This window comes from Phyllostomus discolor, chromosome 4 (assembly GCF_004126475.2).
Source record: "Phyllostomus discolor isolate MPI-MPIP mPhyDis1 chromosome 4, mPhyDis1.pri.v3, whole genome shotgun sequence".
NCBI lineage: Eukaryota > Metazoa > Chordata > Mammalia > Chiroptera > Phyllostomidae > Phyllostomus > Phyllostomus discolor.
The window spans coordinates 114,346,767-114,369,560 of NC_040906.2; the positions used below are offsets into that span (position 1 = coordinate 114,346,767).

The 22,794-nt window shown below is 46.1% G+C and overlaps 1 protein-coding gene and 1 pseudogene across 1 annotated transcript; both read right to left on the reverse strand.

Annotated features, from left to right (window-relative positions):
• Positions 1 to 2,106: 2,106 nt before the first annotated feature.
• TREML2 (triggering receptor expressed on myeloid cells like 2) lies at positions 2,107 to 11,686 on the reverse strand. The gene is made up of 6 exons (XM_036024087.1): positions 11,245 to 11,686; positions 9,066 to 9,387; positions 5,409 to 5,820; positions 4,310 to 4,416; positions 3,828 to 4,011; positions 2,107 to 3,119 (listed from the first exon to the last, which is right to left on the reverse strand). The coding sequence occupies exons 1-6, from the start codon at positions 11,443 to 11,445 to the stop codon at positions 2,918 to 2,920; spliced, it is 1,428 nt and encodes a 475-aa protein (XP_035879980.1). The 5' UTR covers positions 11,446 to 11,686; the 3' UTR covers positions 2,107 to 2,917.
• Positions 11,687 to 18,380: 6,694 nt separating this feature from the next.
• LOC114494752 lies at positions 18,381 to 19,445 on the reverse strand (annotated as a pseudogene).
• Positions 19,446 to 22,794: the final 3,349 nt, after the last annotated feature.

Consider the following 22,794-nt stretch of genomic DNA (forward strand, 5'->3'; position numbering starts at 1 on the left):
AAGTCTTCTCTGTGTCCACACTCAGAATGTGCCCCCAGGCACTAGCCCCAGCCCCTTTCCTCTGCCTAGCCCCTTCATGCCCACTGCACCTAGCCGTCCCTCCTCCTCTTGCCCTGTTCCCTCTGCCCCTCACCTGAGGCCAGGAGCACCAGCAGGACAAGTGGCAGCAGCTGTGTGGCCTCCCAGGCCATGGCCCTCTTCTTGAGCTGGGGTGGGAGCAGGGAAGCCCCTTGGGAGGGGGAGACAGAGCTGGGTGGGATTCGGTGCTGCCACCCCAGGCTGTCTGGGAAGAAGAGCTGAGGAAGGCACAGGCCTCCGGTGGGGAAGTGGGGGCCTGAGAAGAGGGAGAGACCTTGGCCTGTGGGTGAGACCCGCCCCCTCCCGTGCTGTATCTGGGCCTGGGTGGAGGCTCTCTCGAGACCAACACTGTCAGGCTGTCTCCCTCTCCCCGGAGTGGGGTGATTTGTGAAAGCCCAGAAGGAAACCATGGTGAAATAAGGATCCTTTTCTCCTCCCTCCTTCTCTCCTGTAACCTACCACTTCCTTCCCGGCCTCAGCTTTCTCCTCCCCACCAGAGAAAAGGAGGGGCTGAAGGTGGGTGACAGAGTCAGGGGACCCTCTGAGCATCCCCAGCGGTCAGAGGCTTCCTGCCCAGGCCTGCTGGGAATTGGAAAGTCCTGTGAGGACTGCAGGGGAACAATAGAAGGAGATGGAGAGTCATTGCCAGAGCTGGAGATGCAGGGAAGGCCCCCGGCAAGGATGGGAGAGAGCAAAGCAGACCGTGGGGGAGAGGGGGAGGTGGGTGCAGGAGGCGAGGAGGAGGAGGGTAGAGAAAGGGAGCCCCTGCCCCTGTGTCCCCAGCTCCCAGCCTGCCGTCATCATTGCTCCATAAGCATTTGTTGAAAGACCACACTAGTCGAGAGCACTTAAAAATAATTTGTGCTTTGCATCCCTGTGGCTGATAGGGAATATAGTCAATAATACTGTAATAGCTATTATAGTACCGGGTAGGTACTGGAAATATTGGGGTACAGGGGGAGTCACTATGTAAAGTATGTGATTGTCTAACCACTGTGCTGTACACCTGAAACCAATACAGAATAACACTGAAAGTAACCTGTAATTGAAAAATAAAAATTAAAATAAAGAAGAAAAGAATTTGTCAATAGATGAGATACAGAAAAATAATTGTCACGGGTTGCTTATAGTTAAGAGTCAAACAACAAAGTGAAGAGAAAACCTTGTAAGCATGCAGTGTGGCAGGTTGGGTTTGAAGGGAGCGGACCCCCGAGGGGGAGATTAGCACAGGGGGTTGAAAGTGCCAGGGACCAGCCTGGGGAAGACAAGGACAGAAAGCAGCCCTTGGGCAACAGGAAGCTCAGGCCACCCTTGGAGGCACTTCTGAAGACAGGCCGCCCTTTGGGACTTACCCGGATGGCAGGGAGTGCCAGGACCTTAGTCCCTCGCATCGTGGTCAGGGGCGGTGGGCTGCCAGGGGGCTGGGGGGTCTGCCTTTGAGAGGAGACTGCTTCCAGCACTGGGGCAAGAAGTCTATCAGCTCTGAAGGAAAAGCGGGATGGCCCAGCTGACCGTCTACCAACTCAATTTGATAAGAAGTGAAAACCAGTTTGGAGCCATTCGGAGAACTGTGAAGCTCAGGCTTGTTTGCTGGCCTCATAGTGGAAGGTATCAGGTCCACCTGCCACTCCTCAGCTCAAATATCCCAGGGTGCTGGGTTTTCTTTGTTCTTTCCCTTCGTCACGACAGGACATCCTTCACAGGCGAGCTCCGATTCTCGCTCGGCCTGTTGCTCAGGAAGCTTGGTTGTCTCACCCACCAAAGGCAGTGTCAGCCTTGACCTGTCTGAAACCCTCCACCCTCCCTGCACCTCCCTGCTAGGATCTGGGTCCCCCTAGAGCTCTGGGGACAAGGGTGAGAAGAGAAAGAAGGAAATGAAATCCTAGGATTTGGGGAGAAATGTCCCAAAAGCCTAGAGTCCGAAGAGGCCACCAAGCCCATAGCAGTTCTCTAAAAATGAAGAATATGACACAACGTTTTAACTTAAAAGGAATTTGAAGACCAGCAGTCACCAGGCACTCAGTCGTCTAAAGTTCACATTCTTTTATTTTATTCTGAAAAGTCTCGAGGTAGGAATTAGTGTCCTCTTTCACAGGAGAGGAAAAATGAGGCCCACCAGGGGTAGTGGCTTGCACAGGGTCACACAGGAGCAGCGGGCAGCCCAGGCCCCCTGGGTCCCGGTCTCAGCCCTCTGCAGCGCTCTCCCAGGGGCGCCCCACTCACACGGGAAGCAGGGCAGTCATGCTGGTTGAAGGATCAAGATGGAGCTGAGCTCTCAGGGACCCATTTTCCTTCAGGTGAGTTAAACCTGCTCCCAGTTACTGCCAGGTGGTGGCCACACCTTCCTGATAGGGAGGACAGATGTCAGTGTGTGTGTGTGTGTGTGCACGTGTGCACACACATGTGTACCAGACACGGGCCAGGCAGTTCCTCAATCTGAGTCTGCCTGCTAGTGCCCTCTCATGGACATGGGGAAGAGGTGCCTCCTCCCTAAGGTCCCATAGGAATACCCCCTGTCCCCTCCTCTCTCCCCAAATCATCTTGGAGTGGCCCCACTAAGGCTCTGGCTGCGTCTCCTGCCTCTAGCACATGCTATCCCACTTGGGAGGTCCCTGACCCAGGGCAGAGAGTAGAGATGCCACAATTATCCCCAGGTGCTTTCTCAGTTACTCCAGGCTGGTGGCCCCCCACTCTTCGGGGGATGAATGCAGCCCATATTCTCCAGCTTTCCCTGTAGAAGACGCCAAGTCTGAGCTCAGGAGCCTGTGAGGCAGGGGCAGACGACTCAGGCAATTGAGCCCAGGTTCCTGGGCTCTATCTGCCCAACCTCACCCCACCCCTACCAGGCAGCCCTCCAGGCTGTCTTCGGCTCTGAGTTGTCTGCTGTGTCACAGTGGCTCCTCTCTTCCCAGGAGAAAACCAGACTCTGAAGTTGGGGGGTGCCAATCCCCTTTTCTCTGAGCTGCAGTCCCCTGTTCAGTGGAACCTGGAGGTCCCTCAGTCTCCTGCAAGAGCTCAGACCTGGAGTCCAGGTGTAGGAACTGGAAGAGACAGCCTGAGTTCAGCCTCTGAACCCCAGTCTGGGGACAGGCTGGTCCTGCTGCTGAGGAGGGGGCTCTCAGCTGTCCATCACAGCTGTAACAGGAGGATCTGGCCAGCAGGTGGCAGCAGTGAGAGGGCAGGCTCTGCTGGCTCCCAGGACTTGAGGGACAAGCAGCCAAAGTCAGGGCAGGGCATTATCAGAAGTGGGTCAGAGGGACACATGACTCAGGGGATGCAGGCTTGGACAGCTCTGAGATCCCCTGCTGCTGATGCCTATGGGGACCCCCAGTTCTTATTCACTGTTCCTTCTCCTCCAGGGCCAGCCGTTGGAACACCGGCTGCCTCTGAAACTCTTCCTTAAGTTCATGGGGAAGCTTGAGGGGAGCAGAAGGAAGCTGAGGACATAGGGTCCTGGTGGAGAGAGGACAGCTCTCCACCCCACCCCACTCGCCCTCCCCTCAGCCTGACAGCAGGGGTTCTGAGCCGATGGGAGCTGAGGCTCTGTCTATAAACAGCACCACCCAGTTGGGCCCCTGTCAGCTGTGGCTCTAAGCAGAATCCCCTCAGTGGCCTCCCCTGGGACTTGCTGCATGGTGCCCACCACTCTGGGCCTCTCCCCAGGCTCCTGGCAGCCCAGGGGAACTGAGCAGGTGAAGTGCAGCCTCTGGTTAGGGAAGGCTTGAGCCCAGCATTGCATACATCCTCACCCCCCAACCTGGCTCCAATCCAGACAGGTCCTCATCTGCACTCCTCTTACAGCCTCCTGGGGTCCCTCTGGGAGAAGCTCCCCCACTCTGTAAGTGGCCTTAAACCAAGCAGGCTTCCAAGGAGGCTCCGGTCTTCCAGGTGGATCCCTCCAGGGTCGAACAGGGTCCCTGCACATGCTGTAGCCTGTGAGGACCAGGGAGAGAGTTGAAGAAGGGTGGGCTCCTACTCACCATGCCCTGCACTCCTGGGCTAGTGCAGCCCGTCTCCTGGCCATGCCTCCACTGCCCACCAGGTCAGCCCCAGGGTAATGCTGCACTTGCCTGCCCACCCTCCTCCCTCACCTGGGTGCCTCACAGTCCTCCTGGCTGGACACAGGTGAGGATATACCGCCTGGGGACCATCCACACTCAGGCGCTGTGGAAAGTGTGTCAAGCCCCCAGGGCTGTGCCCTCAGGAGCCTGGGAGGACGGACTCTACTCACTTCCCATGTGTCTCTTCTTCCAGAGCCCATAGGCCACGATCACCGTCACAGACACCAAGAGGAAGGCCAGCACCCCCACGAGCACAATGGGGTTGGAGTCCTGGTGCCTGAGAAGGCGGGACAGAGTGGGGAGGTGAGCACCAGGTTCCCCCACCTCGACCCACGTCTTTCTGCACACCACACGTGAGGACTCAGAAGAGGGGAAACCCTGATGGCCCCGCAGGGAGCGATGGTCTCTTTCTTGAGGACTCAGCTGTGGGAGAAGGAAGTGAGGCACTCAGAGCTCAGGGGAGGACGTTGACAGACGGAGGGGAGCACCCCTCCTCTATTCCCCCAAATCTGCTCATTGTTGAAGACCCAGACTCTAAGAGACCCCCATTTGTGACAGAAAAGATAAAAGTCCTTATTCTGTCACAGTGATAGAGGATGTCCCTTAGCACCTTGGTCCTCTGTAACAGATGCTGTAGGTGTCCTGCCTGTATCCCTTGCCTGTATCACTTCCATGTGTACCTGATGTCAGCACCTCCATTCATGTGTGTGTGTGTGTGTGTGTGTGTTTCTTCTTCTTCTTCTTTTTTTTTTTTTTTTTGGCCTGAGGACTTTCTTTTGTCACTGGCCACACATGGCTGGTGGCCCTCTACCGATGAACAACAGGAGTGGGTATATAAATACCCCAGCTCTCTTGCCATTCAGGTGGTTGCTTGACACTGGAGCCCCCAGTTCCCCATTGGGGCTGCGTTCTCACCACCCGCAGTGGCAGTGCCTGGGTTAAGCACTCTATCAGCTGCCTTCCTTCCTCTCCCTGTCTCCCTTCTCCATGCTCTCCCTGTGTTCCAAATATGATGTGAATCTTGGTCTCAGAGCCTGCTTCTGGCAGAACCCAAAATAAAACATCCTCCATTCCCCATTTTCCAGGCCACCACCCTGTCTTGTCCCTACCCTCTCCTCTCCATCCACAAACCCTTGTGCTGACCCCTCCCCTGCCCTTACGGGAAGGGGTGGGCGAAAGGGGAAGGTCTGCTATACATTTGCATCTTGAGGCACTGAGAACCGTTGCCTGCCTGGTAAAATGTCATTCAGCCCCCAGACCCATGGGTACCTGATGGGGGATAATTTGTTGAGGAGAGATCTGCTGGTGTGGCATGTTCTCGTGGTGGGCGATCTGGTGCGCAGGTGGCCGGCCTTAGTGGAGATGGACACGGGGCCAGCTGAGGAGGTTCTGGCATTGCCAGGAGGTGCAGTCACAGTCTGGAGCCCCTTGGCCCTTCTGGGCCCCAGGGTGGAGGGGCTGGTGAAGCTGTAGCCTGCCACGGAGCTCAGTCGGATGGTCTCTGAGGCAGTGGAGGGCAAAAGTCTGTCCAAGGTGAGGACTCCAGGTGTGAACATCCTCATACTGGTGGTGAAAGAGGCATCAGAGCCTGAGGTGGGGGCTCGGCCGGTTGAGACGACAATTTTACCCTTGAGGATGTTGGCCAGCTGTGTAAGAGGAGTATTTCTTTCCATTGTGGGGACTGAGGGACCAGAGAGGGAGGAACATTACAGTGAGTTAGGGGCCTCGGTGCTGGGAACAGATCCTGGCAACCCACCTGGCTGTCTGGAGGCTGGGGTGGGGCCTGTCCTCGTCTCCCCTCCTGAACTGAGACCTACAATTCTGCTCTGCTGAGGGACCAGGTGTGCATTTGTTCAGAGGGTGATGTCAGGAAGAAGAAGTAGGCACAGTTAAAGAAGGAAGAGACCTTCACAATTTCTTTAGCCTTGCCCACCAGGCCTCCTGGGTCCAGAGTTGGGCCAAAGAGTTGGGCCCCATCCCCAACTTTTTTGTCATTTCTGGACCCTCCTCATTTCTGTGGGTCAAAGAGATTTCTCTACTGTGATGCTGGAGTGAGGTTTTTCCAGTTACTCCATAATTAATGACGAGGGTCCAGAGATGAGGACAAAGAAGCATCAAGGGCCTAGATTCCAAAGAATTCCACAAGCAGCAGGGTCAGACACCTTCCTCGGGGGGTTTCTAAGAGATACCAGCCCTCCTACTCTCATCCATCAGCCCAGACCTTTACCACTCCATTTTCTGAAAAGAAGGCTGCTGTTTGGAAGGTCAAGGATAAGGAGTTGTAATTCTGAGGTCCAATCTAGGGGGCAGTGTTGGGTCTTTCTCTGCTGGGAACAAGGAAACCGGAGAGAGATGGCAGGGGGTTGGAGAAGGCTGCTGCATCCCTCGACTGTGCATGGCAAGGATCCATTCCTGAGGGCCAGGGGTCACCATGGAAGGAGCCCTTTTTTCTGGGGCAAGGAAAACCCAGAACAAGTGGCATTGCTGAGGGTGGGCATGGGGCTGACCTGGAGCCAGATCTCCCACATCATCATCCTACTGAGCAGTGGGCAGGACCAAAGGACTCTTCAAAGAGCTCACATATAGGCACCTTGGGAGAGCCATTTAGACACCCTCTTCATAGAGGACCTCACAGGGCTGGGCAGAAAAGAAGTGACACCCAACACAAAGAGAATCTAACAAGGGTCAGTGAAGCCACACAACCTTCATTCCTGCCCCAGTACACCAAGGAGTTGGGGTGAGGGGGAAACAAGGAAAAGATGACTAAGAGAAACCCACTTCCCCGCCTCCAGTGATGAAGGGGAAGGAGTTAGGCAGCGGGCTACTCCTCTTTGCCATTTCAGGTGGCTTGGGCCATGAAACCTGGTCTTCAAGGAGGAGTAAAACAGAGCATATATTGCTAGATGATTCTAGGTTTTAATTGGGCTGATGATTTTTTATCTTCTAGTAAATGAAATGGTCTGCAAATTTGGAATCTGCCCAAATTGTCATTAAGAGATGCAAAGTGAGATTGGACAATGGGAGTGTACAATGCCAAATTCATGTTTGTGTCCCTACAAGTTAAAACTTCAGTAAACTGGTTTCAACCACTTCCCTGGGACTAAATTAGAGGTGGAGAGTGGAGGAAGGAGATTGAGCTCCGCATCTTAGAGAGAACAGTTGGCCTCGTCCAGACCCAACAGAAGACGGGGGATGCAGTTGCGTTGGGGGAACAGAGAAGAATGGGTAATGAACTTCAGAACCATTGGCTCCTTTTCCCAGGCTCTTTCGCTGGCCATTCACCCTTTCCTATCCATGAGCACAGGAGGACCTTGGGGCTAGGTTCTTGGCCCTCTCTTCTTTTTCTACACTCAACGGAGAGCTTATATCTTCTTGAATTCTTAAGAACTTTATCAAGATATAATTTACATCTCTGATAACATACCCATTTGCAGTGTCAAATTAAATGATTTTTAGTAAACTCACAGAGTCACATCGCCATCGCCACAGTCAAAGTTAGAATACTTTCATCATCTCAGAAGAAACTCCTCACCCGTTGCCATTACCCCTCAGCCCTAAGCATTCATTAATCTACTTTCTGTCTCTACAGATTTCTGTAATACCCTTGACTTTAAACTGTCTTATAGAGATACTTTCAATATATCCCCAACTCTGATCTCTCACCTGAGCTTCAGGATGATACATCAACTGCCTGCTTCCTTTCTTCATGTGAGGCTCTAGGAGGTATCTTAAAGGTAACATGATAAAATAGAACTCTTCATTTTTCTCCTCCAAAATGTCTCCTCTGTCAGATCTACCCTACCCAGTCCATAGTACCACCATCCGCCTTGCTGATGAAATGGCACACTTTGAGGTCATCCTTGATGTTTTGCTTTTGCTCACCTCCCACATGAGCAAATCCAGTCTAACTTCAAAGACGTACAGGGAGGGCAGGATTCTGACCATCATAAATTGGAGCCCCTCCACTTTTTTCCACCTCCAGGGACCACATCCTATTCCAAGACACTGTCATTTCCAACCAGGATGCCCACAGTTTTTCTCTGCCCATTCGCTTACCCCTCCATGATCCTCTACACAGCAGCCATTAATGTCTTAAAGATAAGTCAGAACATATCCCAGTAAGCTCTACAATAACTATTATACTTAGGATAAAACCTCAAACTCCTTTATCGTGGACTTTAGGGCTACTGTTTGACTCTCCAACCTCATCTCCTATTGTTCTGCCCCACACTCAGTATGGACAGCCACACAGGCCTGTTTTATACAACCCTAGCTCCTCACCACAGGGCCCTTGCACATGCATTTCTCCCCACCTGGAATGAACTTTGAACTACCTACATTTCAACAGAGCTAGAAAGCTCTCATCACTTAGGACTTTGCTTGATGACATCTGCTCAAGGAGGCCTTCTCTGAACCCTGGCACTTCAGCAACTCCCCCCGCCACTGAGTTACTTTCTAGTCTATTGCACTGTTTTATTTGCTGAAGAACATCAGTTGTCATCTGCAGTTATTGTCTGATGATCTGCTGTTGCCCGTCATCTCCCCTAAGGCAGAACTGTGTCTGTTTTTGCTCATCACTGTATCCTCAGGGTCTAGAATAGTGGCTGGCACTTAATCGGGGCTCAATGTACATATATTAAACAGAAGACTGAAGAAAACAAAGCAGAGAGTCCTGAGTTCAAATCTCACTGTTGCTGCTTGCTAGCTCTGTTATCTTGGACAAGGTCAGAGGCACATAGGTGGTTTTAGACCTCATTTTCTTCATCTACAAAGTGGTGACAATAATGTTCATGAAGCAGCCTGTGAAAGCCCCACTGTGCAACATGCCCACTGAAGGATTATTATTCTCAGTATATGCGATGTTTGTGGAGTGCAGGGCAGGAAGGACACCCCCCACCATCCCAGTGCCCCAGCAGGCCTGCTCACCTGGAGACACTTCCAGCTGGAAGCCCATCAGAGGGTAAAGGGTTCCGGAGCTGTTGCGCATGCACCAGTAGCGGCCTGAGTCCTGGCGCCTGAGGGCCACCATGGTGATGTTGACCACCTTGGCCTGGGCATCGTCCTGCAAGCAAGTAGCGCGGCCCCTGCACCCAGACCCGGGTAAACCCAGGCTCACACTTCTTCTTCCGGATTTTGCACCAAACCTTGCCCTCCACATGTTTTTTGCGGGCTCTTGTAGGAGCACTGCACAGACAGGGTCTCCCCTTCGTAATGCTGCACTTTGGAGTACACGTTCTCGCAGGAGCACCTGTGGAGACATGCCATGTTGAGCAAGGTCTGGCAAGAGAGGAAGAAGGTGACATCTTGAAACTTGAAACTCATGGTGAATGGAGAGGAGGTGGATATCACCCTGTGGCATGAGATTCACAGTCTGAGGGAGAAACAGCCCTACTCAGAGGGATGCTGCCCCAGTTTGAGGGGGGAGAGGCAGGCCCCTTTCTTAATGGCATTTTCTAATCTGATGGGAACATGACAAGCCCCATCTTCAGAGTCTCATGGGCAAGATCCAGGACTTGACCTCAATAAGACAGACACACAAAGGCAAACACAGGTCTTTAAGCTATGACATTCCAGAGCACAACAACCTAATGGATAAGAAGATCTGACCTCACCATATATATATATATTTTAAATAGCAAGTTGCATTGGCTCATTTAGGTAGTGTTTAATTTTAAAATATCCTAGCTACTTAAAACCCATAGGTTGAATATGCCCCAAAGTGCACAGAAACTTTCATCAGAGTGCAAGCCAAAGAATTCTACAATTATCCACTGTTCATTTCCAACACGTTGCATTTTATGCCTAGGAGTAAGATGGATGTGGTCTGTGCACTTTATGATCCACAGTCTGGCAGGGAGAGAGTAGAACTAGGTCGGGGTGGTTGAATCAGGGGACAGGGGAGAGAGAGAGGTGGGGGTCCCTCGACCCCTCTGCCTGCCATGAGCTCAGCACTTGCTCCCTCACACACTAGAGTCTTCCACAAACAAGCAGTACACACAAGTTACTCCCCCGTAGGACAGAACAGAGCACACATTTTGGAGTCTAAATAAACACAGGTTCAAACTCTGATTCTACCACATGAACAGATCAGGTTGGCTATGAGAACTATACCCCAGTACAGTGCCTTGAATATAGTAGGTGCTCAATGCATACTTCCTTTTCCCAAATGCAGGTAGCTCCAGACTTCTGTACTAGAGCCCAGAGCTGATAACTAAGGGCCTGGCACCTAAGAGATCTGCCTCAGTTTCCAACCCAGCTGCCACTGTAGTTGAGGCTTGGAGTAGGGAAACACCCTCTCTGAGTGAGCATCACTTTGTCCCACGCAAACTAAATAGGATGATCCAGCTCAGTTATTTGGAGGATGGGAGGTTTGGGGGGACCCCAGGATGGCGCAGGACAGGAGACATTCTTCTGCCCTGGCACAGAGAGGGGTATATCTGGGAGAGGTGCGGGAGTGGGGTGACCTTGGAAAAGGGTCTCTGGGGTACTGTGTTCATTCCCATCCACTACCTAGCCCCTCACAGGTGGTGAGGAGTACGTTTTGCCAACCCCCACCATGCCCAGAACTGATCAGGAAGTGGTAACTTGGTTGCTATGGCAGCGAAGGAGGCAGGATTGGGTGACCCCCTCCCCCTTTGAAGAACATTCGTGTCTGTGGGTTTGGAGAGGACCTCAGGGATTGCTTCCACTCTGAACAGCGGGTAGTGGCATCCGCCTTCTGAGAAAAAGCAAGTTCAAAGCACGCACACATGATGCAATGATTCCTGTAACAATAAACGGGCCTTCCTGACAGAGGTCAAGGGAAGAGGTTCTTTGTGTGAGGAACTCGAGCGTCCCTTGTCAGAGGTCATGAGGAAGCCACACAGAGAAGGTCCAGAGCTCTGTGAGACCTCGGGGAGCTTTGCCTGGGGCCAGGTATTAGGATGGAAGCTTCTCATTGGTCCCTGGTAAGGAGCTGCTTAGGCCAACCCAAGCTCCTCCTCCCCCTCCTCCAACTCCACAAAATATTAAACAAGATCATTGGGCAAGAAATAGCCCGTTGGGAGGGTCCAGGAAAAGGCCATACGCCCCCGCCCGCCCCCCAGCCAGCCCACCCACTGCTCACCTGAAACGCAGCCCTGGAGCCAGAGGAGGAAGAGCAGCAGTACAACGTGGGGGCCATGGCTCCATCCAGCTGGGACAGTCGCAGGCCAGCAGGGGGCCAGGACGCCCCCCAGATCCAAGGTCGGGGCCTCAAGCTCGTGCAGTCTGGACCCCTTGGGTCTGCCAGGGGAGAATCTGAACTTGTAAAAGTGAAGTTGCCCATTTAGGGAAGTGAGAAAGTCACGGGACCCACTGTGAACGGCAGACCGCAGGAGCCCGCAGACCCTATGGGAGGGCGGTGCCCGGTACTGCTTCCGCCCTCTTCCTCGAAACTTCAGGCAGGTGTGGCTGCTCCACCCAGTCTGGGCCCCGCAGCCCAGGGAGGGTTCACGGGGTCTGAAGACTTCCCACGCTGTCTAGATTCTCTCCTGGAAAGTGGTCCAAAAAGTGTGCCTCCTGTTCTGAGACAGGGCTCCATCTAGGTGCTGGTGTGAAGATTCTAGAACCTCAGGTACAGACTTCCCTGGAATGCTCTGGGATTAGACATCCCACGTAGGGGCTTTGTGCCCAGGGAGAGGCATCTTGGATAATACATTTTTCACAAACACACATTCAAAGGAGTTTCTTAAAAACTCACATTCATTCACTCACTCACTCATTCATTCATTCATCCTTTACCGAATGCATTCGTTCTGGCTCTCTCTCACCCTTACACACACACACACACACACACACACAGACTCCTGGCTGGTCAGAACTGTCAGTCCTGCTCACACTTACAAACAACCCCCTACATGCTCAAACACAATCTTATTTCTGTCAGTTAGGGTGATAGGGAAAAAAGATACAAATTGTCAAACTTAGAGCATAAGGTTTGGGTTCAGGGAGGGGCTTCTGTGCTTTCACACGTGGAGGCACGTGCACACACATTCACACACAGAGACAAACTCACACACAACACACACACACACACACACACACACAAACTGTCTCTCCTTTTTGCTGCTAACGTGCCTCCCTAGCTCTATCCTTCTCACTACCTGTGCTACTGACCTGCCTACTCACCCACCAGCTCTCAGGAGACTCCTGCTGCCTCTTACAGGCTTCCTGAAGCAAGACCAGATCCTCCCCTCCCCCACCTCTTCCCCAGAAACCACACCCCCAGCCCCTTCTTCCCCCAGCTCTGGCCCCCAGCCAGCACCCAGGCAAGCCCACTCGACTTCCTCTCGCTCAACCCTATCTCGCCTATACAGCCGCTGGGCTCCAGCTAAAATGACCCAGCATTTGGTCCAAGACCCCACCCTTCACATAGTCCCCAGAGCTGAGAATCAGGATGCACTACTGACAGCCAGGAGCTGTGTCATTGGCTCCTTTGAGGTGTGGGGACCTAGTGGAGCCCCCGACGACGTGTGCTCCCCCTATTCACCTATGCCAACTTTCTCCTCTGCCCTGGTGGGACTCAGTAAGAAGTCCTCATGTTCGCATGGCCACAGTCTTAAACTGAGTTTGAATCTCAAAGTCCCAAACCAAGGAAGTTTTATCTTTGCTGACCCAAAATGTTTAGTCTCTTAACTTACTCGTTTATTTGTTCCTCAATCTGATATAATTTGTCCATTCTTACAATCTAATATGCCACAGGTGTGCTAGGCTTGGGGGTAGAGGAATGAGATCCAGTTGTCACTCCAGGACCTCTCAGCTCCCAGAAAGACCTATCCTGCTTTCTTCATCCACCCTCCCTTTTTCAACACTCTGCCGCCCCAGTCCTCAGATCCCGAGTTCGGAGGCCATCTTGCCCCCCAACACACATGGTATCTTCCATCCTCCTTTCCTCCATCAGCACAGTGAATGACTTCAGGAGTTGGGTTGGAGTGGCAGGGACTCCACATACCTGGAATCAGCATTGCTTTTAAAGCCCTGGCATGTGACCTGGCTGGTGTGGCTCAGTGGATTAAGTGCCAGTCTGTGAACCAAAGGGTCACTAGTTCAATTCCCATTCAAGGCACATGCCTGGGTTGTAGGCCAGGTCCCCAGTAGGGGGTGTGTGAGAGGCAACCACACACTGATTCTCTCCCTCCCTTTCTCTCTCCCTAAAAGTAATAAATAAAATGCTTTTTAAAAAAAGCCTTGGAGTGTGCCCACATTGAGTGAGGCATTGTGGAAAGTGACCTAGAAGCACCCTCTCTGTCACAGGGTGTCAATGAGGGTCTGAAAACCCAAACCCTCTCATTCCTCTGACCAAGGTGGTATAAACTGGAGTCAGTGTTCCTTGAAGGAAATTTGGAAGAATTTATCAAAATCTCTAAAAATGTGTATATGTTAGGCTTTTTTAACAAAATAATTTAATACAGCATACTGTTCTTCTGTTTCTACAGGGTGGGGCAAAAGTAGGCTTACATTTGTAAATATGCAAAACACAGTTTATTATTGTATTATTATTTATTAATTATTATATTATTTTCCATACAAGCAACTATCAACCTACTTTTAACCCTGTGTTTCCATTTAAAGAATTAAAACCTGATTTACACAGAATAAAATTCGTTCTTTTCAGTGGGAAGTTCTGGGGATTTCACACACCCATAGGGATTTGTAACCACCGCCACAATCAACATGTAGAAACATTCCGTTACCTCTAAAGCTTCCTCGCATCCCATGTCAGCCACCCCCTCACTCCACCCTCAGTCCCCAGCAAACGGTGATCTGTTCTCTTTCCCATCTTTAGTTTTGCCTTTTCTAGATATTACAAAAATGTAATGATACAGTATGGCTTCTTTCACTTAGTGTAATGCATTTGAGATGTGTGTTGGGTATTTTAGTAGTTTGTTCCTCTCTATTGCAAAGTAGGATCCCGTTGTATGGACGTACCACAGCTTGTTTACCCACATCCCAGCTGAACCTGTCATTCAGGTTGGTGTCCAGTTTGGGTTATTTCAGATAAAACCACTACAAATATTTGTACACAGGTTTTTGTATGAACATAAGTTTACGTTTCACTGGGTAAACACCTAGGGTGAGATTTCTGGGTTACATGGCAAGATCACATTTAATTTTTCAAAAACTGACTCGTTGTTTCCCAGTGTGGCTGCACCATTCTGCACTTCTCCCAGCGATGCTCCACTTGGTCCCTATTCTTGGTAGCACTTTGATGTTGTCAGGTGTTGACCACCCCCATTCTAGTAGGTGTGTGGTCGTAATCAGTGTGGCTTTATTTTTCATTTCTCTAAGAAGACCGGACATCTTTTATTGTGCTTATTTGCCATCAATATATCTTCTCTAAGATAGCGTCTGTTCAAATCTTCTCATTTTTGTTTTCTTATTATTGAAGTTTGTGCTCTTTATATATCTTGATGTATTCCTTTTTTTCTTTTAATCCTCACCCAAGGATATGTTTTTTATTGATTTTAGAGAAAAAGGGAGGGAGGGAAAGAGAGAAACACCGATTCAAGAGCAATGTTGATCAGTTGTCTCCCACACGTGCCCCAGCTGGGATGGGGCCTGCAACCCTTTGGTGTGCGGGATGACTCTCCCTCCACCTAAGCCACTGGCCAGGGCTATTCTGGTGTATTCTTTCATTAAATATGTGCATTACAAATATTTTTCCCAATCTGTTGTCTGTCCTCTTATTAGTAGTATATTTCAGAAGCAAAGGTTTTTAATTTTGATATAGTGCAATATACCATTTTTTGGCTCATACTTTTCATGTCACATCTAAGAAATCTTTGCTTAACCCAAAGTCACAAAGATTTATTTAACAGTCTTACTGAGATATGATTCACATAATATAAAACTGACTCATTTAAACTGCACGATTCAGTGGTGTTTAGCATAATCACTGAGTTGTACAACCAAAACCCAAATCTACAACATTTTCTCCACTCCAACGTGGAACTCCATATCCCCACGTCCATCAGCAGTCAAACCCTGGACTGGTTTCCTGTTACTACACAGTGAGGGGTTTAAAACAACACCAACTTATTTTTTCACGGTTCTGGAGGCCAGAAGTTTGAAATAGTATCGCTGGGCCAGGATGAAGGTTGGCAGGGCTGCGGTTCCTCCCGTGACTCTGGGGAAGAATCCATGCCTCTTCCAGCTTATGGCGGTGGGTGCTAACACTCCATGGCTTGTGCCTTTGTCACTGCAGTCTTCAAGGCCAGCATCTCCAAAGTCTTTCTGCTCCATCTTCACATCACCTTCTCCTCTGTGCATTCACATCTCCCTTAGCCTTTGTCTTATGAGGAAACGTGGGATTGCATTTAGTGCCCAGGCCCATAATCCAGGATAACCTCCCCATCTCAGAATCCTTAACTTAATCTCATCTGCAAAGACCCATTTTTTTACTTCACTTACATGTGGAATCTAAAGGACAAAAGAAATGAACAAAATAGAAACAGACTCATAGATGCAGAGAACGGACTGACAGTTGTTGGGGAGAAGGTTGGGGGGCTGGGTGGAAAAGGTAAAGGGATTAAGCAGTACAGACTGGTAGTTATAGAATAGCCACAGAGATGTAAATTACAGCACAAGGAATATAGTCAGTAATCTCCTGATAACTACATATGCAGAGCCAGGTGGGTACTCAGAGTATAGGGGGGCTACTCTGTAAAGTACATGATGGTCTAACCACTTTGCTGTACATCTGAAACTAATACAGAATAATATTGAATGGTTCCAGGGATTAGGACATGGGGATCTTTGGGAAACCATTTTTCAGTTTATCACACTCCCCATTCCTCCTCTTCTCCCGCTGCAGCCCCAGACAACCACTGATGTACTCTGTGTCATCATAGATTCTTTTCCTGGGCATTTCAGAGAAACATAATCATATAGTATTCGGTCCATTTAGCATAGTGTTTTCAAGATTTGTGCATGTTGTAGTGGTACTTGCTGCAACAAGTTACATCAGGACTTCATTCCTTCACATAGCTGAATAATATCCCATTGTACAGAAACACACTTTGTTTATCCTTTCATTGGTTGATACATATCTTATTTGTTTACATTGTCTGGCTACTATGAGCAATGCCACTACATATATTCAAATACAAGTTTATGTGTGGACATATGTTTTTATTTCTCTTCGGTATGTAACCAGGAATAGAATTGCTTGATCATATGGTAATTCCATACTTACCATTTTGAGGAACTGTCAAAAAGTTTTCCAACACGAGTGTACCATTTGACACACGCACCAGCAATGTGTGAGTGTTCTCTACAGTCTCTCTGACACTTGTCACTTGTCTGTATTTTTGATGCTATGAAGTACAATATTATCTCGTTGTGGTTTTGATTTGTATTTACCTAATGACTGATGATGTTGAGCATCTTTTCATGTGTTTGTTTGCCATTTGTATATCTTCTTTGGATAAATGTGTATTCAAATCCTTTGTCCAATGTTGAATTGGGTTATTTGCCTTTGCAGCACTTGAAAAATGTGCCATTTCATTGTGACCTCCATGGTTTCAAGATGAGAAGGTCTGTCTCTATATTCAAATTGGTAATGCATTATTCCTGTCTGTTTTTAAGGCTTTTTTCTTTGTCTGTAATTTTCAGAAATTTACTTGTGATATGTCTTGGTGTATGTTTCTTTGAATCTATTCCTAGTTGGAGCTCATTCAGCTTCCGGAATCTGGAGGTTTATATCTTTTGCCAAGTTAGGGCAGTTTTAAATCATTATTTCTTCAAATACCGTTTCAGTCCCACACTCTTCCTTCCCTCCTTCTGGAACTCTGATGATATACATGGTATAAATGTAGATCCCTGAGGCTCTGCTAATTTATTTCAGCCTGTTTTTTTCTCTGTTGTTCAGATTGGAAAAATTCTATTGATCTGCCAAATTTACTAATTCGATCCTGTCATCCTCATCTTCTATGGAGTTCATCCAAAAAGCTTTTTATTTTGGTTATTGTAGTTTTAGTCCCCAAATTTCCTTCTGCTATTGATTTCTAATTTAATTCCACTGTAGTGGAAGAACACACAATGGTTTCGAAGGGCTGTGTCGTTACTGCCACCGAGGGCACAGGGGAATGTCTGTCAGTGCCCTCGCTGCAGAGGCCGGTTTGGGATGGCCCCGGCCGTGCTGCTATCGCTGCTGCTAGTGCATCAGACCACACAGTCCTCCCCAACACCCAGCCCAGGGAAACAGGGGATGAAACGAAAACTCAGGGAATCAACCATGTTGTTTTGTCACAAGTCTTGAGGTCTCTGGTCAGCTGCCTCCTCCACCCTGCTCTTAGAATCCACCTATTTTTATCTGTTGACTAATTACAGGACTTTTAGTTGTGTTTAGAGGAGAGAAACAGGGAAGAGTGAGTCTACACCATCTGTTCTGGAAACAGAAACTATTTGTATTTTTATTATTGAACTGAAAGAATTCTTTACATATTATAGATATGAAATATATGATTTGCAAATATATTCTCCAATTCTGTGGATTGTTTTTTCATTTTCACGTTGGTATTCTTTTTCAGCACAAGAGTTTTTAATTTCAATGAAGTCCAGTTTATCTATTTTGTCACTCATACTGTTGGTGTCATTTTTGAAAACCACTGCCTAACCCAAGGTCATAAAGATTAACTCTATGTTTTCTTCTAAAAATTTCGTAGTTTTAGCTCTTTTATTTAAGTCTGTGATCAATTTTGAGTTGATTTTTTATGTATGATGAGATATGAATCCAACTTCTTTATTTTTTTAAAGACACATTTATTCAGCATCATGATCAGACTATTACATTCAGCAATCAACAGCAGGGGTGCAAATAAAGATATACATTAAAAATCTTTCGTTGGAATGCTTTACACTTTCCACAGAACAGAAACTAAAATACCATATTTTCAGACCATAAGACATACCTAGGTTTTAGAGGAGGAGAATAGGAAAAAAGCTTTTTGAAGCAAAAAATGTGGTAAAATATTTAATAACATAAATAACATAATATTTCACCAGTGTAAATGTAAACAGAACTCAACAACAGCATTAACAACCATTATTCTTCCCAGATTTGGTGGTGGGGGGAGTGCATCTTATAGTCTGAAAAATACCATAACCTGTTATACAATTAGTCACAAATATAGTCCTCAAGTCTTTTGCCCATGAGTATTCACATGAGTATTGTCTAAAACATGTCTTCTTTGTAGCAACTAGGCCCTGCCACTACTGTGCTTGGCTGAGTTCACAAATCTGTTGTAACCTGTAGCTTCCCTGTCACTTCTCTGGCTCTTCTCTCCTGCTAAGCTTTGTTTCCTAGCAATAATTAAAACCTTCTGCCACTGCCATAAGCAGCAGCAACTGCTGCTGCTGCTGGAACTGCCATAGTCACCTTGGTTTCATAGTTTGACAAAGTATTGGCCTCCACCACCATAGGGGCCAGAGCTTCTGCCTCCAAAGTTTCCTCCTTTCATGGGTCCAAAATTTGAAGACTGATTGTTGTAATTGCCAAAATCATTGTAGCTTCTGCCACCTCCAAAATTGTTTCCATCATTACCAAATCCATTATAATCATCCCCACTGCCACCATATCCACCACCACAGCTGCCACCAAAGCCACCTCGACCGCTGAAGTTCCCTCCATGACCAAAGTTGTCATTCCCACCAAAACCACCTCCACAACCACCTCCGAAGTTTCCAGAACCACGTCGACCTCTTTGGCTGGATGAAGCACTAGCCATCTCTTGTTTAGATAGGGCTTCCCTTACTCCACAGTTGTGGCCATTCACAGTAGGGTATATCTGAGTGACACTCTTGTCTACGGAATCATGGTCATCAAATGTCAAAAACGAAGCCTCTCTTTTTGCCATTGCCTCGGTCAGTTATGATTTCAATCCCTTCAATTTTCCCATAGAGTTCAGAATAATCTCTTAGATGATGTTCTTCAGTGTCTTCTTTAATGCCACCAACAAAAATCTTTTTCACAGTGAACTGGGCACCCAGTCTTGAGAATCTTCTCTAGAGACAGCCCTCTTTGGTTCCACAACTCTTCCATCCACCTCGTGTGGCCTTGCCTTCAAGGCATCCCTGCCTGCATCCACCTCCTCCACAGTGGCATGTGTGACAAACCCAAGCCTCTGGAGCACTTGGTGTTTGGATCTCTCATCACCACACAGTCTGTGAGCATTTCCTGTTGCTCAAAATTGCTCTTCAGACCCTCATCTGTTGTTTCAAAGCTCGGACCTCCAATAAAGAGATTCCGTAGCTGTTCAGCTCTTTGGGAGGCTCTGACTTCAACATGACAACTGCAGGAGAGGGGACTTCAATGATGCTTATCAGAGGCAGAAAGGCCCAACTTCTTTCTTTTGCATGTGAATACTTAGCTGTTTCAATTTGTTCAAATCATTTGTTGAAATGACAATTCTTTCCCCATTGAATTGTTTTGACACCATTGTCAAAAATCTAGACTCTCAATTCTAGTCCTTTGATCTGCATGTAAGCCAGTACCACACTGTTTTGATTACTATACTTTTGTAATATTCCCTGAAATCAGGAAGCGTGAGTTCTCCAACTTTATTGTGCTTTTTCAAGATTGTTTTGGCTGTTCCAGGTCCCTTGCATTTCCACATGAATTTTAGGATCAATTTGTCAATTGCTGAAAAGAACAACTTAGGATTTTGATAGGGATTGTGTGGAATAAGTAGGTCAATTTGAAAAGTATTATCATGTTAACAATATTAAGTGTTTTAATCCATAAATGAGATATCCATTTATTTAGATTTTTAATTTCTTTCAATAATCTTTTATAGTTTTCAGTGTACAAGTCTTGCACATTCTATTGTCAATTTTATTCCTAAGTATTTTATTCCTTCTCATACTAATGTAAGTAAAATTATTTTCTTCATTTTATTTTCAGATTGTTCAGTGCTAGTGTATAGAAAAACAATTTGATTTGTGTATATTGACCTATATTTTTCCATCTTGATGAATTTATTCATTTTAATATTTTTTAAAAATAGTTTTTGGGTATTCTTCAGGATCTTCTGTATAGAAGACCATATCATCTGCTAATAGATAGTTTTACTTCTTTTGTAATCTAAATAATTTTTATTTCTTTGTCTTGCCTAATTGCCCTAGCTAGAACCTGCAATACAGTGTTGGATAGAAGGGGCAAGACTTTACATCCTTGTCTTGTTTCTGATCTCAAGGGTAAAGCTCTCCATCTTTCATCATTAAACATGTTAGTTGTAGAATTTTCATAGATGTCCTTTATTAGGTTAAAAAAGTTCCTTTCTATTTCTTGTTTGTTAAGTGTTTTTGTTTATCTTGATAAGATGTTGGATTTTTTTCAAATTCTGTTTTTGTATGTCTTGAGATGATCCTGTGGTTTTTCTCCTTTATTCTATATGTATGGTGTGTTACATTGATTGATTTTCATTTGTTAAATCAACCCTGGATACCTAGGATAAATCCCATTAACATGGTGTATAACCCTTTTTGTATTTTTGCTGGTTTTAGTTTACTAGTGTTTTGTTGATGATTTCTGCATGTATGTTCATAGCAGTTATTGGTCTGTAATGTTCTTATTGTTGTGATGTCTTTGTCTGGTTTGTTATCAGGGTACAGTGGACTCATACAATGAGTTGGAATATGTTCCCCTCTATTATTTTGGAGGAATTTTTAAATGTTTTATATTAATTGTTCTTTAATATTTGATAGAATTCACCAGTGAAGATATCAAGGCCTGAGATTTTCTTTACAGGAAGTTTTTTATTACTGACTCAATCTCTTTATTGGTATAGGTCTATTCAGATTTTCTCTTTCTTGGGTCACTTTCAGTAGTTTGTGTCTTTCTGTGAAGTTGTCCATTTCATCTAAATTAGATAATTTCTTAGCATGTGGTTTTTCATGGTATTCCCTTATAATCCTTTATATTTCTCTAAGGTCTATAGTAGTGCCCACCTCTCCTTCATTCTCGATTGTAGTAATTTGATTTTTCTATTTTTTTCTTGACTAGTCTAGCTATACCTTGTTAATTTAGTTGAGCTTTCTAAAGAATAAACTTTTGATTTCATTAATGTTCTCTATTGTTTTTCTATTATTATTTTCAACTTCCTTTACTCTCTATCTAAGCTGTATTATTTCCTTCCTTCTGCTTCATTTGAGTTTAGTTTCCACTTCCTTTTTTAGTTGCTGAAAATGGAAAGTTAAGTAATTGATTTGAGATCTTTCTTCTTTTTAGAATATAGGCTTTTCAGCTTGAAACTTCTTTCTAAATACTGATTTAGCTGCACTCTACAATTTTAGTATGATGTATTTTTGTTTGAATCCATCTCAAAATAAGTTCTTCTTTGGCCCATTGGTTATTTAAGTATGTGTTGTTTAATTTCCACATATTTATAAATTTCCAAATTGTAATATTGTTGTTGATTTCTAATTTAATTCTGCTGTGGTTAGAGAACATATTTTGTGTGATTTCAAACCTTTTTAAATTTATTGAGGCTTGTTTCATGGCCTAGTATATGAGCTGTCCAGTGCCACATGCACTTGAAAGGAGTTTGCATTCTGCCATTTTGGCAGGGGAGTATTTCATAGGTGATGGTTAGGTCTAGGTAGCTTATAATGTTGTTCAAGTGTTCCATTTCATTGTTGATCTTCTGCCTAGGCATTCTATCAGTTATTAAAAGTGAGGTATGATGTCTCTAATTAATATTGTTAGTCTATTTCCCCTTTCATCTCTGTTAATTTTTGCTTTGTGTAACTTGGGATGCTGTTGTTAGGTGTCTATATGTTTGTAATTTATATAATTTATACAAATATAATATATATTTGTATATATATTCCTGATGGATTGACCCTTTTATCATTATGAAGTATTTTTCTTTGTTTTTAATAACAACTTTTATATTGCAATTTATTTGCAATATTTGATACAGCCACACCAGCTGTCCTTTGATTACTGTTTGCACTATATATTTCTCCCATCCTTTACGTTCAACCTGTTCATGTCTTTGCTTCTGAAACATGTTTCTTGTAAATATTGTATAGTCGGTTCATGTTCTTTTTCCTATTCTTCCAGTCTCTGTTTTTTGATTGGCGTGTTTAATACATTTAATGTAAGTACTGATAAATTAGGGTCTGTGTCTTCCATTTTGCTATTTCTTTTCTGTCTTATGTAGCTTTTGTTCTTGTGTTCTTCCATTACTGCTTTCTCTTGTGTTAAGTAGATATTTATTATGTGCCATTTTAATGCCCTTATTGTTTTTTCTCATTATTAAAAATAATTTTTAATGGTTGTCCTGGGGATTTCATTTTGCATCTTAAGAATTTTTGTTCCACTATAGCTTCATTCCCTTTCCCACTCATTTTTTTTGCTATTACTGCCATGCAAACTAGATCTTTAAACACTATAAGCCCATCAACACAGTTTTGTAGTTATCACTGTATGCAGTTGCCTTGTAATCAGGGGAAGAGTTATAAACAAAATAACACATTAGACTGCCTTGTATATTTACTTATGTGTGACCTTTCTAGTGTTCTTTATTTCTTCATGTGGATTCGAGCTGCTGTTTGGTGTCCTTTCATTTCAACCAAACAGATTCCCTTTAGTGTTTTTTACAGGGCAAGTCTGCTACACAGAGTTCCCTCA